Here is a 12,776-nt window from a genome sequence, read left to right as displayed (position 1 = left end):
GGATTATTCCCTGGTGTGTTATGAAGAAAACCTAATCTTAATATAAAACTCTGACAAGGACATTTTCAAAATGAGGATGCAATAAAAAATCCTGAGCCACAGACAAACCAAACCGAGATGCAGCACGAGAAAGGTGAGTTGAATCTGGGAGAGCGAGTTGGCTGAACACTCAAGGTCAATGGAGGCAATTCACCATATTAACAGGATGAAGGCCATCTCTCCCACAATCATCTCACAACAGAAAGAAAGGTCCTAAGAGAAAATTCACTGTCGATCCGTGATTTTAAAAAAAACTCTAACAAGCCAGGCCTGTGTGGCTCAGTGGTTGAGTGTCAACCCATGAACCAGGGGGTCATGGTTCAATTCCTGGTCCATGCGGGCTCGATCCCCAGTTCGGGGTGTGCAGGTGGCAGCCGATTATGATTCTCTCTCATCATTAATGTTTCTCTCTCTCTCTCTCCCTTCCTCTCTAAAATCAATAAAAACATATTCTAAAAAAAATTAAAAACCAATGGGAACAATATCCTCTGGTGAAAAAAAGTAAGTGAATCCATCAAAGGAGTGGAAGGCCAGGGGCCATCGTCAGCTCACGCACCAGCTCGAGGTGCTCAGCGGACAGGCCCGCACCGTGAGGAGCGATCCCGAGCGCGATGCCCGTCTCCCGGACCGTGCCGTTTGGAAACCAACATTGGGGAATTGACTTGGAGAATAACTGATATGTAAGCAAATAAACATAAAAACAGGGACTCTGCACGCCAAGGCAGAATGTTCCAGAACTGACAAAGCTCACAAACGGCTCAAAGGTCCCAAAACCTGTCTTTGTGGTGGGAAACACCCTTGTCCCGTTTTCTGCGACAGGCGACAGGCGCTGAAACGGCTGGCAGGGAAAAATGAGGTGGGCTTATTTCTGGCAAGCAGGAGAGGGCTATAACTATGCCCATTCCGAGGCGACTGTGAGAGCTCTTCATTAATTTCTCATTCATTTGAAAATCTAATATAAAGGAGCCTGGCTATTTAATGGACTCGAGCTTTACCAGCTTCCAGGAGAATTCTTATTTGCCTTCAGTGTGACTGAACTGCATATGTCTATTTTCTCAATCATCACTTGTGGATAAGTTTTTATTACTTTTAGAGTGCGTGGGAGGGAAGGGGAGAGTGAGAGAGAAACATCAATGTGAGAGAGACACATCGATTGATTGCCTCCCACTCGCGCCCTGACAGGGGCTGGGAATTGAACCTGCAACTGAGGTAGGTAGGTGCCCTTGATTGGGAATTGAACCCAAGACCCTTCACTCCGTGTGCTGATCCTCTAACCACTTAGCAACACTGGCCAGACAAGAAGGATGATCTTTTCAAAAAAATGGTGCTGCTCGCCCTGGCTGGTTTGGCTCAGGGGTTAGAGCACTGGCCTGCGGACCTAAGAGTCCCACGTTTGATTCCGGTCAAGGACACGTGCCCGGGTTTCGGGCTCCATCCCCAGTAGGGGGCATGCCGACCCATGATGCTCTCTCATCACTGATGTTTCTATCTCTCTCTCCCTCTCCCTTCCTCTCTGAAATCAATAAAAAAATAATTTTTTTAATGGTGCTGGAAAAATTCAAGTTATCAACCTCAACGTACATGTCACATCATATGCAAAAACTAACTCAAAATGGCTCATAGACTTAAATGTAATATAGAAAACAAACAAACAAAACTCTCCTGTGAGGGCAGGAAACCGGAGTCAGGGTGACCAGGCAAACCTTTAAGACCAGGCCCGTTAGTCTTGGGGGTGGAGGGCAGGAATGGAGCATGCTGGGTTTCCCAAATATGGGCATTAAGGTGCAAGCTGTTCACCTGCATCTTAAAGGAGAACCATGATCCTGTGTGGCTGGCAGATTTGAGAAACCAAGAGAGTTACATTTACAGAGAAGAGGTGACTTCTTCTTAAGGAAAAAGCTAAATATAACACGTTCGGAATATCACGTGACGTCTTGGTTTTAATTAACTCAGAATTCAGCACATTTCTAAAAAAACCACACAGACTTTTCTTCTATCACACTGAGCCCATTTTTTATACTTGTCTCATATTTTTTTTCCCCACAAGAGCAAGTTATATCAAGGGATCTAGGACCTACAGAAAAAAATTTGCCAAGCTCTTTTTATTTTTAAGTTCATTTGCCAAGAACCCAACTGTTTAAAGCAGTCACTAAATGGGACATTGCATTTCCAATGTGTCTCTCTATTCAAACCATCTAGACACTCTAGCCTTTCTTTTATACAAAACATACAGGATGATTACCTGGTCAGGTGAAATGAAAATGTGAACAGCTGCCATTTAAATGCTGATCATATTATTTTTAAAATAGATTTTTGTTGATTTCAGAGAGGAAAGGAGGGGGAGAGAGACATAGAAACATCCATGATGAGAGAGAATCACTAATCAGCTGCCTCCTGCACGCCCCCTACTGGGGACCGAGCCTGCAACCTGGGCATGTGCCCTGACTGGGAATCAAACCGTGACCTCCCGGTTCATAGGTCCACGCTCAACCCCTGAGCCACGCCGGCGGGGGCGAATGTTACATTTAGTTTACTTACACAATACTCAAAGTCAAGAGCGTAGGGCCTCCACAAGGGCTCAGGCTGCCTGGACTCTCCCCATGCTTCGCTGGGGGCGGGCGGGGAGAAAAACATGGCTGGCAGGTGGCATCGTCTCTAACAGGGAATGGCAAGCTGGCTGAAGGTCGTCAGGGAGGAGAGGCAGGGACACACACTACAGACTGCGTCACGTATGAGCGAGACAGCGCGGCAGGGAGTGTGGGCAAACACACCACCCCCGGCAAGCAGGGAAACAAACGGAACCACAAGGACCACGGAAACAGAGCCTGACAACAGGGAAGAAAACGGGCGCTCCCCTAGCACCTCCCGGACCCGGAGACCCTCACACCAATATACCGCCCGTCCGGGCAGGGCTGGAGGCGATAATCGGAGAGATGCCGATCACAAGAGACCGGAGACAGAAGCGAGGAATCCAATTACAACGTGAGAATTAAACCCTCACCGTGGCACCGCTAATACATGATTTGGAAACGGCAAGGAACAGAGCAGACAGGAGTGAAAATTCACCCTCTGGGGGAAAGCGTGTGATCGCCACAGGAACTCTACGGAGGAAGAAAGAGAGATAAATTGCAATCAGGCAGATGTGGAGGGGAGGGGCGGATGGCAGGCTTCTCCTTAACTCCGGGAACCACTGTGTCTTAGCGTGAAAGAGCAGCAAGCTGAAGTCTGGACTTAAGCTCACTTTCCCTTCGGTGCTGTTCTGTGAATTTCAAATACAAACAGTCGTTTAAACGTACATTGTGTAGCTCGCTCGTGTCTTTTATCATCGCCTGCATTGAGAGATTTCTGAATTTACGGCCACATCATGTGGAAAACCTCGCATTTATTTTTTTTAATATGTTTTCTTGACTTTCAGAGAGAGAGAGAGAGAGGAAGGGAGAGGGAGAGAGAGAGACACATCAATGATGAGAGAGAAACACGGATTGGCGGCTGCCTCCTGCACGCCCCCTACTGGGGATGGAGCTCACAACCCGGGCATGTGCCCTGACTGGGAATCGAACCGTGACCTCCTGGTTCCTAGGTCGATGCTCAGGCTCGGAGCCACGCCGGCCAGGGCAGGCTGTTTTCTATGGGTGGGTTTTAGCGCCTGAGCTGCAAACTGGTCATTATTAGGTGGAAACCAACATCTGCAAACAGGACACGCTTTCCCCACGGACACCCACCTTCCCGTAGCCCCTGCCTCTACACACGGACACCACAGAGAAGCCCAGCTGCTAGAAATCACACGGGAAATTGAACCTGAAACTCGAAGTGCAGGCACCCAAGATACCGATCCTGGTTTTTTTAACTCTGCAAAGTAAGCACACCTCGCTTCTGCCTCTGCCCCGCATATTCCTCAGCTGTTCCGGAGCCAGCGAGCGAGGCCCTGCTCCCCGTGATACGGAGACGCTGGAACCTCGTGGCGCAGCCGCCTTGTTCCTCCGTGGCAGATGACTGGAAATATGAGATTGTGTGGGGTTTTCCACACCAACACAATTAGCATATAAAAGGCACGCTCAGCATTCCGGAAATTGGAATGGTTTTAGAGAGTCTGTGCCAGGGACTCGGAAAAAAAAAAAAAGAACAAAAGCATCTATTTATTACACTGTCTTCCAAATTCTATCCACTCTCGCTTTTCTAGGTTTTCTTACTAGGGACTGGGGGGGGGCGGGGGGGGGGGGGAGGCCCAAGCCAGACCATTGTGCAAAGCCCCAACTAGTTATTTGAGACAAGAAACTCAGCCAACCCTACTCTCTTCTGTGGCAGCACAAGGATGTTTAGATCGAATGAGCTATAAGATCACCAACGGAGTCCGGCCCGCGTGGCTCACCTAGGAACCAGGAGGTCACGGTTCGATTCTCGGTCAGGGCACATGCCCTGGTCCTGGGCTCGATCCCTAATAGGGGGTGTACAGGAGGCAACTGATTAATAATTCTCTCTCATCACTGATGTTTCTACCTCTCCCTCTCCCTTCCTCTCTCAAATCAATAAAAATATATATTAGAAATTGTTTAAAAATAAATAAAATCCCTTCCTTACATTATTACATTTTTTTATTTCTCTATTCATGTTCTCTATTTTATCTTAATCCATAGTAACAGAGGGTAATGTACTTATAACTCTTCTCAAAGAATTTTTGTGGGTGTCTTTTGACTGACTTGTTTCTTGGATTTTAATTTCATTACTTTCCTTTTAATCTTACTTAAATTATTATTTTTTGTGAATCAGTTACAAACAGGAATTTAAATTTAACTCTTGTTTCTCAAATTTGAAAACTAAACTCTGAAAAATAAAGAAAAAAAATACCCTAGACACCCTCCCTTCCCCAAAATGTTTGCAATCCTCATTACCGTCCGGGAAGAGAGAAGGGAACTCGTCAGTATCTCCTCCACTCAACCAGGATGAAGTCTTGGGGAGGACCCCCTGCTGCTGTGGACACCGAGGAGGTGTCAGACGGGACGCACACTCCGAGAAAGAAACCCTATCAAAGCGGCTAGCAGTCGCTCTTCATGGCTTATACTGTGCCGGGTGCTGTTCTAAGCTTCCCATCCGGACTTTAATCCTCAAGTGACCTCCTACTGAACGAGGAAAGGCCCTCCTAGCAGGATGCCCATTTTATAGGTGAAAACCCCCAGGAATGAAGACGCTGACAGCTAGCAGGTGGTAGGCGTAGAATGCAAAGCAGTCCTCATAGCCATGAGCACACTGTGTACAATCTGTTTTTAATGGAAGTTCCGGTATGTTGTTGCCAAAGCAGATCAAATACTGTGATTGGTTACATGACCCTATTCGTGCATATAAAATTGCATTTAAATAATTTTTGTTGTTGTTAATCCTCACCTGAGGATATTTTTCCCATTGATTTTTAGAGAGTGGAAGGGAAAGGGAGAGGGAGAGAGGGGGGGATGAGAGAGGGGGGGAGAGAGAGAGGGAGGGAGGAAGAGAGAGAGAGACATCGATGTGAGAGAGACATGTTGATTGGTTGCCTCCCACATGTGCCTTGATCGGGGCTGGGGACTGAACCAGGTAGGTGCTTTTGACTGGAATTGAACTTGGGACCCTTCATTCTGCAGGCCGATGCTCTATCCACTGAGCCAAACCTGCTAGGGTGCATTTAAATTTTTAAAATGGATTTGAGAGAGAGAGAGAGAGAGGAGGGATGGAGAAAAGCAGGGGCGGAGAGAGGGAGAGGGACAAACACATGGTTTTGTGGTCCCACTTATTTCCGCACTCACTGGTTGACTCCTTGGCATTCAGGGACAACGTTGCAGCAACCAAGGGACCTACCCGGCCAGGCGAAACTGCATCTGCAAGTGCCCGGTTCTGGGTACGCAGGCTTTCTGCCTCCCGCTGTCTGCGCTGACTGCCTTTCCACTCGGCCCTCTCTGTCATCTGTCCGATGGGGATCGTCAGCTCATTCATCACCTGACAGATTTACTAACTCACTCATCATCTTGCCATTTACGAGCCCGTCCTTCCCACTCATCCTCCACAGCCCAGCTGCCGCTCATTCTGACATGCCAGCTGCCTGCCCACGTTTGCCAGCCAGCCCGGCGCTCTCCTCGGTGGGCCGCTGTCATTATCTCATTTGTTGGGACGTTTTAGTCCTTTTTCCTTATTAACTTGCCTTTGGGTATTTCCTAGGCTTTTTTCTTTCCATTCTTGCTCCCCCAGGCCAATCATTTGGTTCATTTGTTTATTATCGCACGATATTATCCATCCCTTGTCATTTGACAGCTTTTCAGATTCCATTAACCAAGAGGCATGAGCATTTAAATTCTCTCTTGTTCCCATTAGATGAAACCCATCCAGGTTTTGCCCTGTGTTCAGCCGACTTAGAATTTGCAAGAGAATGACATTTAAATGAGCATGTATTGCCTGGCCTGCCTGGCTCAGTGGCTGAGCTTCAATCTATGAACCAGGAGGTCACGGTTCGATTCCTGGTCAAGGCATACGCCTGGGGTTGCGGGCTCGGTCCCCAGTATGGGGCATGCAGGAGGCAGCAGATCAATGATTCTCTTTCATCATTGATGTTTTTTTCTCTCTCTCCCTCTCCCTTCCTCTCTGAAATCAATAAAAAATATATATATTTTTAAAAGACCTGTGTTTGTTAACAATATCACATATATTATACGAAAGGCAGACCGTTTCTTTCTCCCTCCTGAAGTCAGCGTGCAAATAATCAGTGTAACTGATTTTTAAAAATTCTCTTCGTAAAAAAATAAGAAAAAGTAAATTTCTCTTCATCATTAGATCATATTGCCTACATATCGCTATTCTTAAATCAATTTCAATCCATTTTTCTATTGGGGAATCAAAGCAAACATAGCAAAACAAATTTGATCCTTTGAGACTTCTTTTCATTCCCAATCAGCATTGTTGTGTTTTGATAAAAATGCAACAATTTGATTTAATACCCATACAATCAGGGTGAAATATGGATGTTCCAATATTACCGTTACTTATTGTACCACATGAAACTATTCGGAGATGAAAGATAAGGTCCTTGAGTAATACTCTTCATTAAAAGAGGTTGGACATTTGGAAGAAAATCTGGTAACTAATAGCCTCTAAGTTACAATTTTTTAAAAGCCGGGTAAGTACAGACAGTCCCTCAGAATAGCATATTAAATTCACTTTCAAATTAGTATAGTTCAGCATTTCAGTCTTATGATTTGTATGCTTGGTAATACTTTTAAAATTAACTGTGCCGTGGTCGGACACAGCACACACTTCTCAGCCATAATAATTTTTCTAAGGCTGTATCTTTATAACAGTAATTGCCTTCTTAGTGAAAGAAGACGCATTTTGAATCGAGGGACACTTCATTTATTACTTTTCTTATATGAGAGCTACCTCAGCGTCTGAGGTTTTATTTTTTCCTTAACGACTTTTTCCTATTAGGAGAATGTGAAGGCTCCAGGGCAAAGCAAGTCCATTAGGAAGGGAGGCAATCTAGAGGAGGCAGGGCTTTCCAAGGTGGACACAAGACAACTCTTGTCAAGAATGGACGATGCAGCCCGGCTGGTGTGGCTCAGTGGTTGAGCATTGACCTATGAACCAGGAGATCACAGGTTCAATTCCCAGTCAAGGCACATGCCCGGGTTGTGGGCTGGATCCCAAGTAGGGGGCATGCAGGAGGCAGCCGACCGGGAATCGAACCGGCGATCTCCTGGTTCATAGGTCGATGCTCAACCACTGAGCCACATTAGCTGGGTGGTCCACGTTCCTTTCTATCTCCGTTACTACCCGGTCCATGTCATCACCTCCAAGTCTAATCACTTAAAGAAGAGATGTAAATAATTCATTACTACAAAAAAAGAAAGAAGCCACGCCGTCTTTTCCATTATCCACCAGAGCCGGGAAAACCTCCTGCCCTAGCACAGACGTGGACACATAAACATATTCATGCGTATGCGGAGAAGAACATGCCTGTAGACCCACAGACACAAATTTGCTTGGGGTGCTTTAGAGATGGAGAAACCAACATCCCCGTTCCATGTCTCCCCAGGACCATCCCAAAGCAACGTGAGAAACCATTCACTTATATACAAACTAGAGGCCCGATGCACCAAGATTCGTGCAAGAACGGGCCTTCCTTCCCCTGGCTGCCGGCAGTGCCTTCGCTCTGGCCAGAGCCGCCTTTCCGCCTTCCCAAGGTGCCCAGAGGCCCAGAACGGCTGGGGTGGTGCGGAACGCCTGCGTCATCGCCATGGAGACGATGCAAGCATCCCGCCCTGCCCTGCCCCGCCCCAGGCCGCTTGGCACCTATGTATGCAAATTAACCCGCCATCTTTGTTGGGTTAATTTGCATACGCACTCCTGATTGGCTGGTGGGTGTCGCGAAGGTGCGGTCAATTGGCATGTTACTCTTTTATTAGATAGATACATAAATATATATACATATACATAAATGTATGTATTGATTTTTAGAGAGAGGGAGAGGGAGAGAGAAACATCAATAGGCTGCCTCTTACATGCCTCCTACTGAGGATCGAGCCCATAACCCAGGCATGTGCTCTGACCAGGAATCGAACCAGTGACCTTTCAGTGCACGGGATGACATCCAAACAAATGAGCCACACGGGCCAGGATGAGCGATACTTCTCTCTTCACTCTTCTACTCCGATAAACATCCCTTACAGAGGCGCACAGTCTCCAAAACACACAGAGAGCTGACATTCCTTGCACTCCACTAAAACATGTCCTATCTGTGTGGTCATACATGAGCATACCTATATGCACGCACGTGTTTCCCCGTCTAGACAAAATGCATCTACACTTACTAGATCGTCTTGGTTCGCGGCATGTCCTCGTAGGAGGGCACCGGCAGGGAGCAAACAGAGAGGAAGGCCCCTGAGCATCTCAGGCAAACACCTGAGCGGCACTCCCGGAAGCGGAGCAGGCAGGCCACATGCGCAACTCTGCGCCCATCGCCCTGGACGCGCTCACACCACAGAGGACACAGCCCTGTCCCAAGGCCACCACGGAGAGCAGGTGCGACTTACCACGAGGGAGAGAGGCCTTTTCCAGGAGACGACACCAATGAGTCCTGACAGCAGCACCTGCAAAGACAAACGGCGCAGGATGGTGAGATGCTTCAGGACCTTTAGCACACAATCGAAACAGTATGGACAGTTGCAACCTGAAGGATCGCTTCTAGAACACACGTGCGCGCATACACACACACACACACACACGCAGGTTATTCTCTAGCACAGAGCCCCAGGTCTCCCTCTCAGCTCCTGTCCAAAAGTGCACCTGCACTCCCTCTCCCCAACCCAGTGTCCCGCTGTCATCTTTATCTTCCACAGGGCACCCCTCCTCCTGGTCACTCAAATCCTGGACGGTCCCCTCACCTTCACCCCAACATCCCAACAGGCACAGTGAAGAGAGGAGGTGGCTCCCCTTCAGCAGGGCCCTATTCCGGAGGCCCCGTTGTAAGTAGGTCCTAGTGTTTTCCCACAAGGTCTCCTATGAAGATGAGTCACCCAGGCAGTCAGGGCCCAAGCAGAAAGGGGCACTTCAGATTTAAGACATAAAAGCAGCCCTGCTGGCTGGCGTGGCTCAGTGACTGAGCATCAAACTAGGAACCAGGAGGCCACGGTTCGATTCCCGGTCAGGGCACATGCCCGTGTTGTGGGCTCGATCCCCAGTAGGAGGCGTGCAGGAGGCAGCAGGACCACGATTCTCTCTCATCATTGATGTTTCTCTCTCTCCCTTCCTCTCTGAAATCAATTTTAAAAAAACTATTTTTTTAAAAAGACATAAATGCAAGTTTCAAAGATGAAATCCAACCAGCCCCCAAGGGCAGGTGAGAGCCTCCCGCCCTCTCCTCCTCCGGAGCCCGCGTGGGAAAGGAACAGCGAAGTGGGCAGGTGTGTCGCCCCGCCTGGGGAAGCAAGTTAGGTAAAGCATTTGCAAGTCGTTTTGATTCTCTCCTTTCAGAAGTGTCCTCTTTGCGCAATAAAAACAATGTATTTGTTGGTACAGTACATTAATTCCATTAAAATCACATTAAGTGTAATGAAAAGCTTTCAGAGTCTAATTACGCCGCGAACTCACAGACCTGCATCAACTTTTAAACCCACTGCAATTACAACAGGAGGCGGACCTGTCTGGTAGAAAAATCGTTGCTCCATTTCCAAATGATTATGACTAAGGCCCACTGTCCTAATGCTATAAACACACACTACGTACGTATGCAGACTCCAAAACCTGTCCCTTAAAGGGCCCTGGCCGGGGTTTCCTGGGAGCCGGCCTGTTCTCAGGGCCAGACCCGCACTGTGCTCCTCTGTTCTGAGCCCTCTGAGCTCATCTCCCCAGAGCACACTCCATTCGCGGAATTCCTGCCCTGAAGTGTCCCCCAAGTTCCCCAACATTCACAGTGGCACCTCGGAGCGCCCTCTGCAGTCCAGACTTGGCCACTGCGGGGCCCACAGGCTGCCAGCCTCCCTCCCTGGGCCCTTCCACCCCCAGGTGGCCCTCTCTCCTGCCCTCTGCCCTCAGACCCGCCCTGGTCCTCCTAGGCTGCCCAGGCAGAGACGTGTGTGCCAAGCGAGTCTGTGTCCTGGCACTTAGTGAGGCCCGGGAGGAGGCCGAGCGTCAGGAGGACAAAGGAGGAAGGGGCAGGGGGATGTCCTGCACTGCTGACCATCCCACGGGCGTGAGGACCAGCCCGCCGCCGACTGTCTAGAGCAGGGGTGGGGAACCTTTTCTCTGCCAAGGGCCATCTGGATATTCATAACATCACTCTCGGGTCATGCAAAATTACCCACTTAAAAATCAGCCTGCTCTATCTGCTCAAACACTTCATCAACTCACCCCCAATGCCTTGGCAGAGCCAGACCACATGACCCCGCGGGCCTCATGCGGCCTGTAGGCCGGACGTTCCCCACCCCTGGTCTAGATGAAGTGACACACGGGACATCGAGGTTCTACCTAGACCCCTGCCCCTCACTCATGGCCCATGTCCACCTACAGGTTCAGACACTCCTACGACCCCGAAACGGAGGCTGGTGGCATGAAGGGATCGTTCCCCTCTGACCAGGTGGCCCTGGACAGATGCAGTGACCTCCCCAGCAGCTCAGTTGTTGGGTGTCGTGCCATGCACTGAAAGGTCGCAGGTCCGATTCCCGGTCAGGGCACATACCCGGGTTGTGGGCTCGATGCCCAGTAGGGGGCGTGCAGGAGGCAGCTGATCCATGATTCTCTCTCATCGTTGGTGTTTCTCTCTCTCTCCCTCTCTCCCTTCCTGTCTCTCTAAAAATAAACTAAAAAATTTTTTTTAATCCATACTGAAGAAAGGCTGTTTTAAGTCTCCAGCCCTATGCGCAATAATGAGTTAAAAAAGAAAAAGGAACTTTCATGTAACATATGAGTAGTGTATATTATCTTGCAAATATAATTCAAATACATTTTTCCATATAAATCACCTCAAATCAAGATCTGATTTTCTCTAATAGCCCTAGTCTGAAAAGAAGTTAGGAAAAGGAGTGAAGAGACACACACGTCCACGGCTTCTTTAATTGCATTTTCTGCAAAACCCTGCAGTTCTATTTTTAATATTTGATTACACCATCCACAGAGCTATGTTCCACAAAAGCAATTACGTTTTGCTCAGCGGAAAAATCAGAATGGAATAATATGCGGCACACTACCAACGGTAAGAAGAAGAAGCAATTTAGAACATTTTAGGATAATGATTGAGATCACGGATTCGGAAGTTACAGCAAACACATTTTAAAGACATCTTATCACGGAGTTGACTGCAAGTTTAAGTTATGCACGACGTGGGGCGGGGGAGGGGACGCGGACCGCAGAGGGAGCCCAGGATTTTATCAAAACGTTGGCGGAGGCCCCCTGAGCACCTAAGCTCTTACCGCGCACTTCTCCTCGCCAGCTCTCTCCCAGTCCAGAAGCCGCACTTAACCCACTGTGCTTTCCTCGTCTTCAAGGGCTTTTGCCGGAATGTCCCTCCAGCGCTAACAGAGCTGATGTCCCCTGCTGTGTTCATGCTTGTTTATGATATTTTCTTGTCTTTTGTGTTTCTATTATTCCTGTGTTTGCTTTTTTGGTCAACTTTTCTATTGGTTTGTTGTTTCCTTTTTCGAGACACTTGGAAATTATACATCTCTTTTCTATACAATTTTTTAAACACCTATTTAAAATTATATATCCAACTCGTGAATAGCGATAACACACATGCCTGCAGGTTCTGTAGGTACCTGTGTTTTCTACGCCCCCTCACCTCCCAGATGTTTTGAACAACCACATTGGTAGCAACCAGTCAAACTTAGCTTCACATTTTCTTGTTTTAATTGCTCATTGCTGCATTGTTTATGCCAGTTCTTGTCATCTCCTGATTTACTTGTTATTAATAATATTCTGCATTTGGCTTATGCACGTCCATACTTTCTTTTTTTCAGAAATGAAATAAATGCAGAGGCGTTTAGTTATTTTTCTGAAGATATCTATTGTTTGCTCATTTACATGAACGAGCTTAGAAATCTCACCTACAGAAAGCCTAGAGCCGTGGTCGGCAAACTCTTTGGCCCCTTGAGTGTGGCTCTTCCACAAAATACCACGGCCCTGGGCGAGTCTATTTTGAAGAAGTGGCGTTAGAAGAAGTTTAAGTTTTAAAAATTTGGCTCTCAAAAGAAATTTCAATCGTTGTACTGTTGATATTTGGCTCTGTT

The 12,776-nt window shown here is 47.7% G+C and overlaps 1 protein-coding gene across 1 annotated transcript in view; it reads right to left on the bottom strand.

The window, feature by feature from the left end:
- ENTREP2 (endosomal transmembrane epsin interactor 2) overlaps positions 1-12,776 on the bottom strand; it is a 46,184-nt gene that overhangs the window by 20,474 nt on the left and 12,934 nt on the right. The window contains exon 2 of the mRNA XM_028137185.2: positions 9,087-9,143. Coding sequence (XP_027992986.2) covers positions 9,087-9,143 — 57 coding nt within the window. The remainder of the gene's footprint in view (positions 1-9,086; positions 9,144-12,776) is intronic.

This window comes from Eptesicus fuscus, chromosome 25 (genome assembly GCF_027574615.1).
Source record: "Eptesicus fuscus isolate TK198812 chromosome 25, DD_ASM_mEF_20220401, whole genome shotgun sequence".
Lineage (NCBI taxonomy): Eukaryota > Metazoa > Chordata > Mammalia > Chiroptera > Vespertilionidae > Eptesicus > Eptesicus fuscus.
The sequence above is the reverse complement of the archived record's forward strand: the minus strand, read 5'-3'. Positions and strand labels throughout refer to the sequence as shown.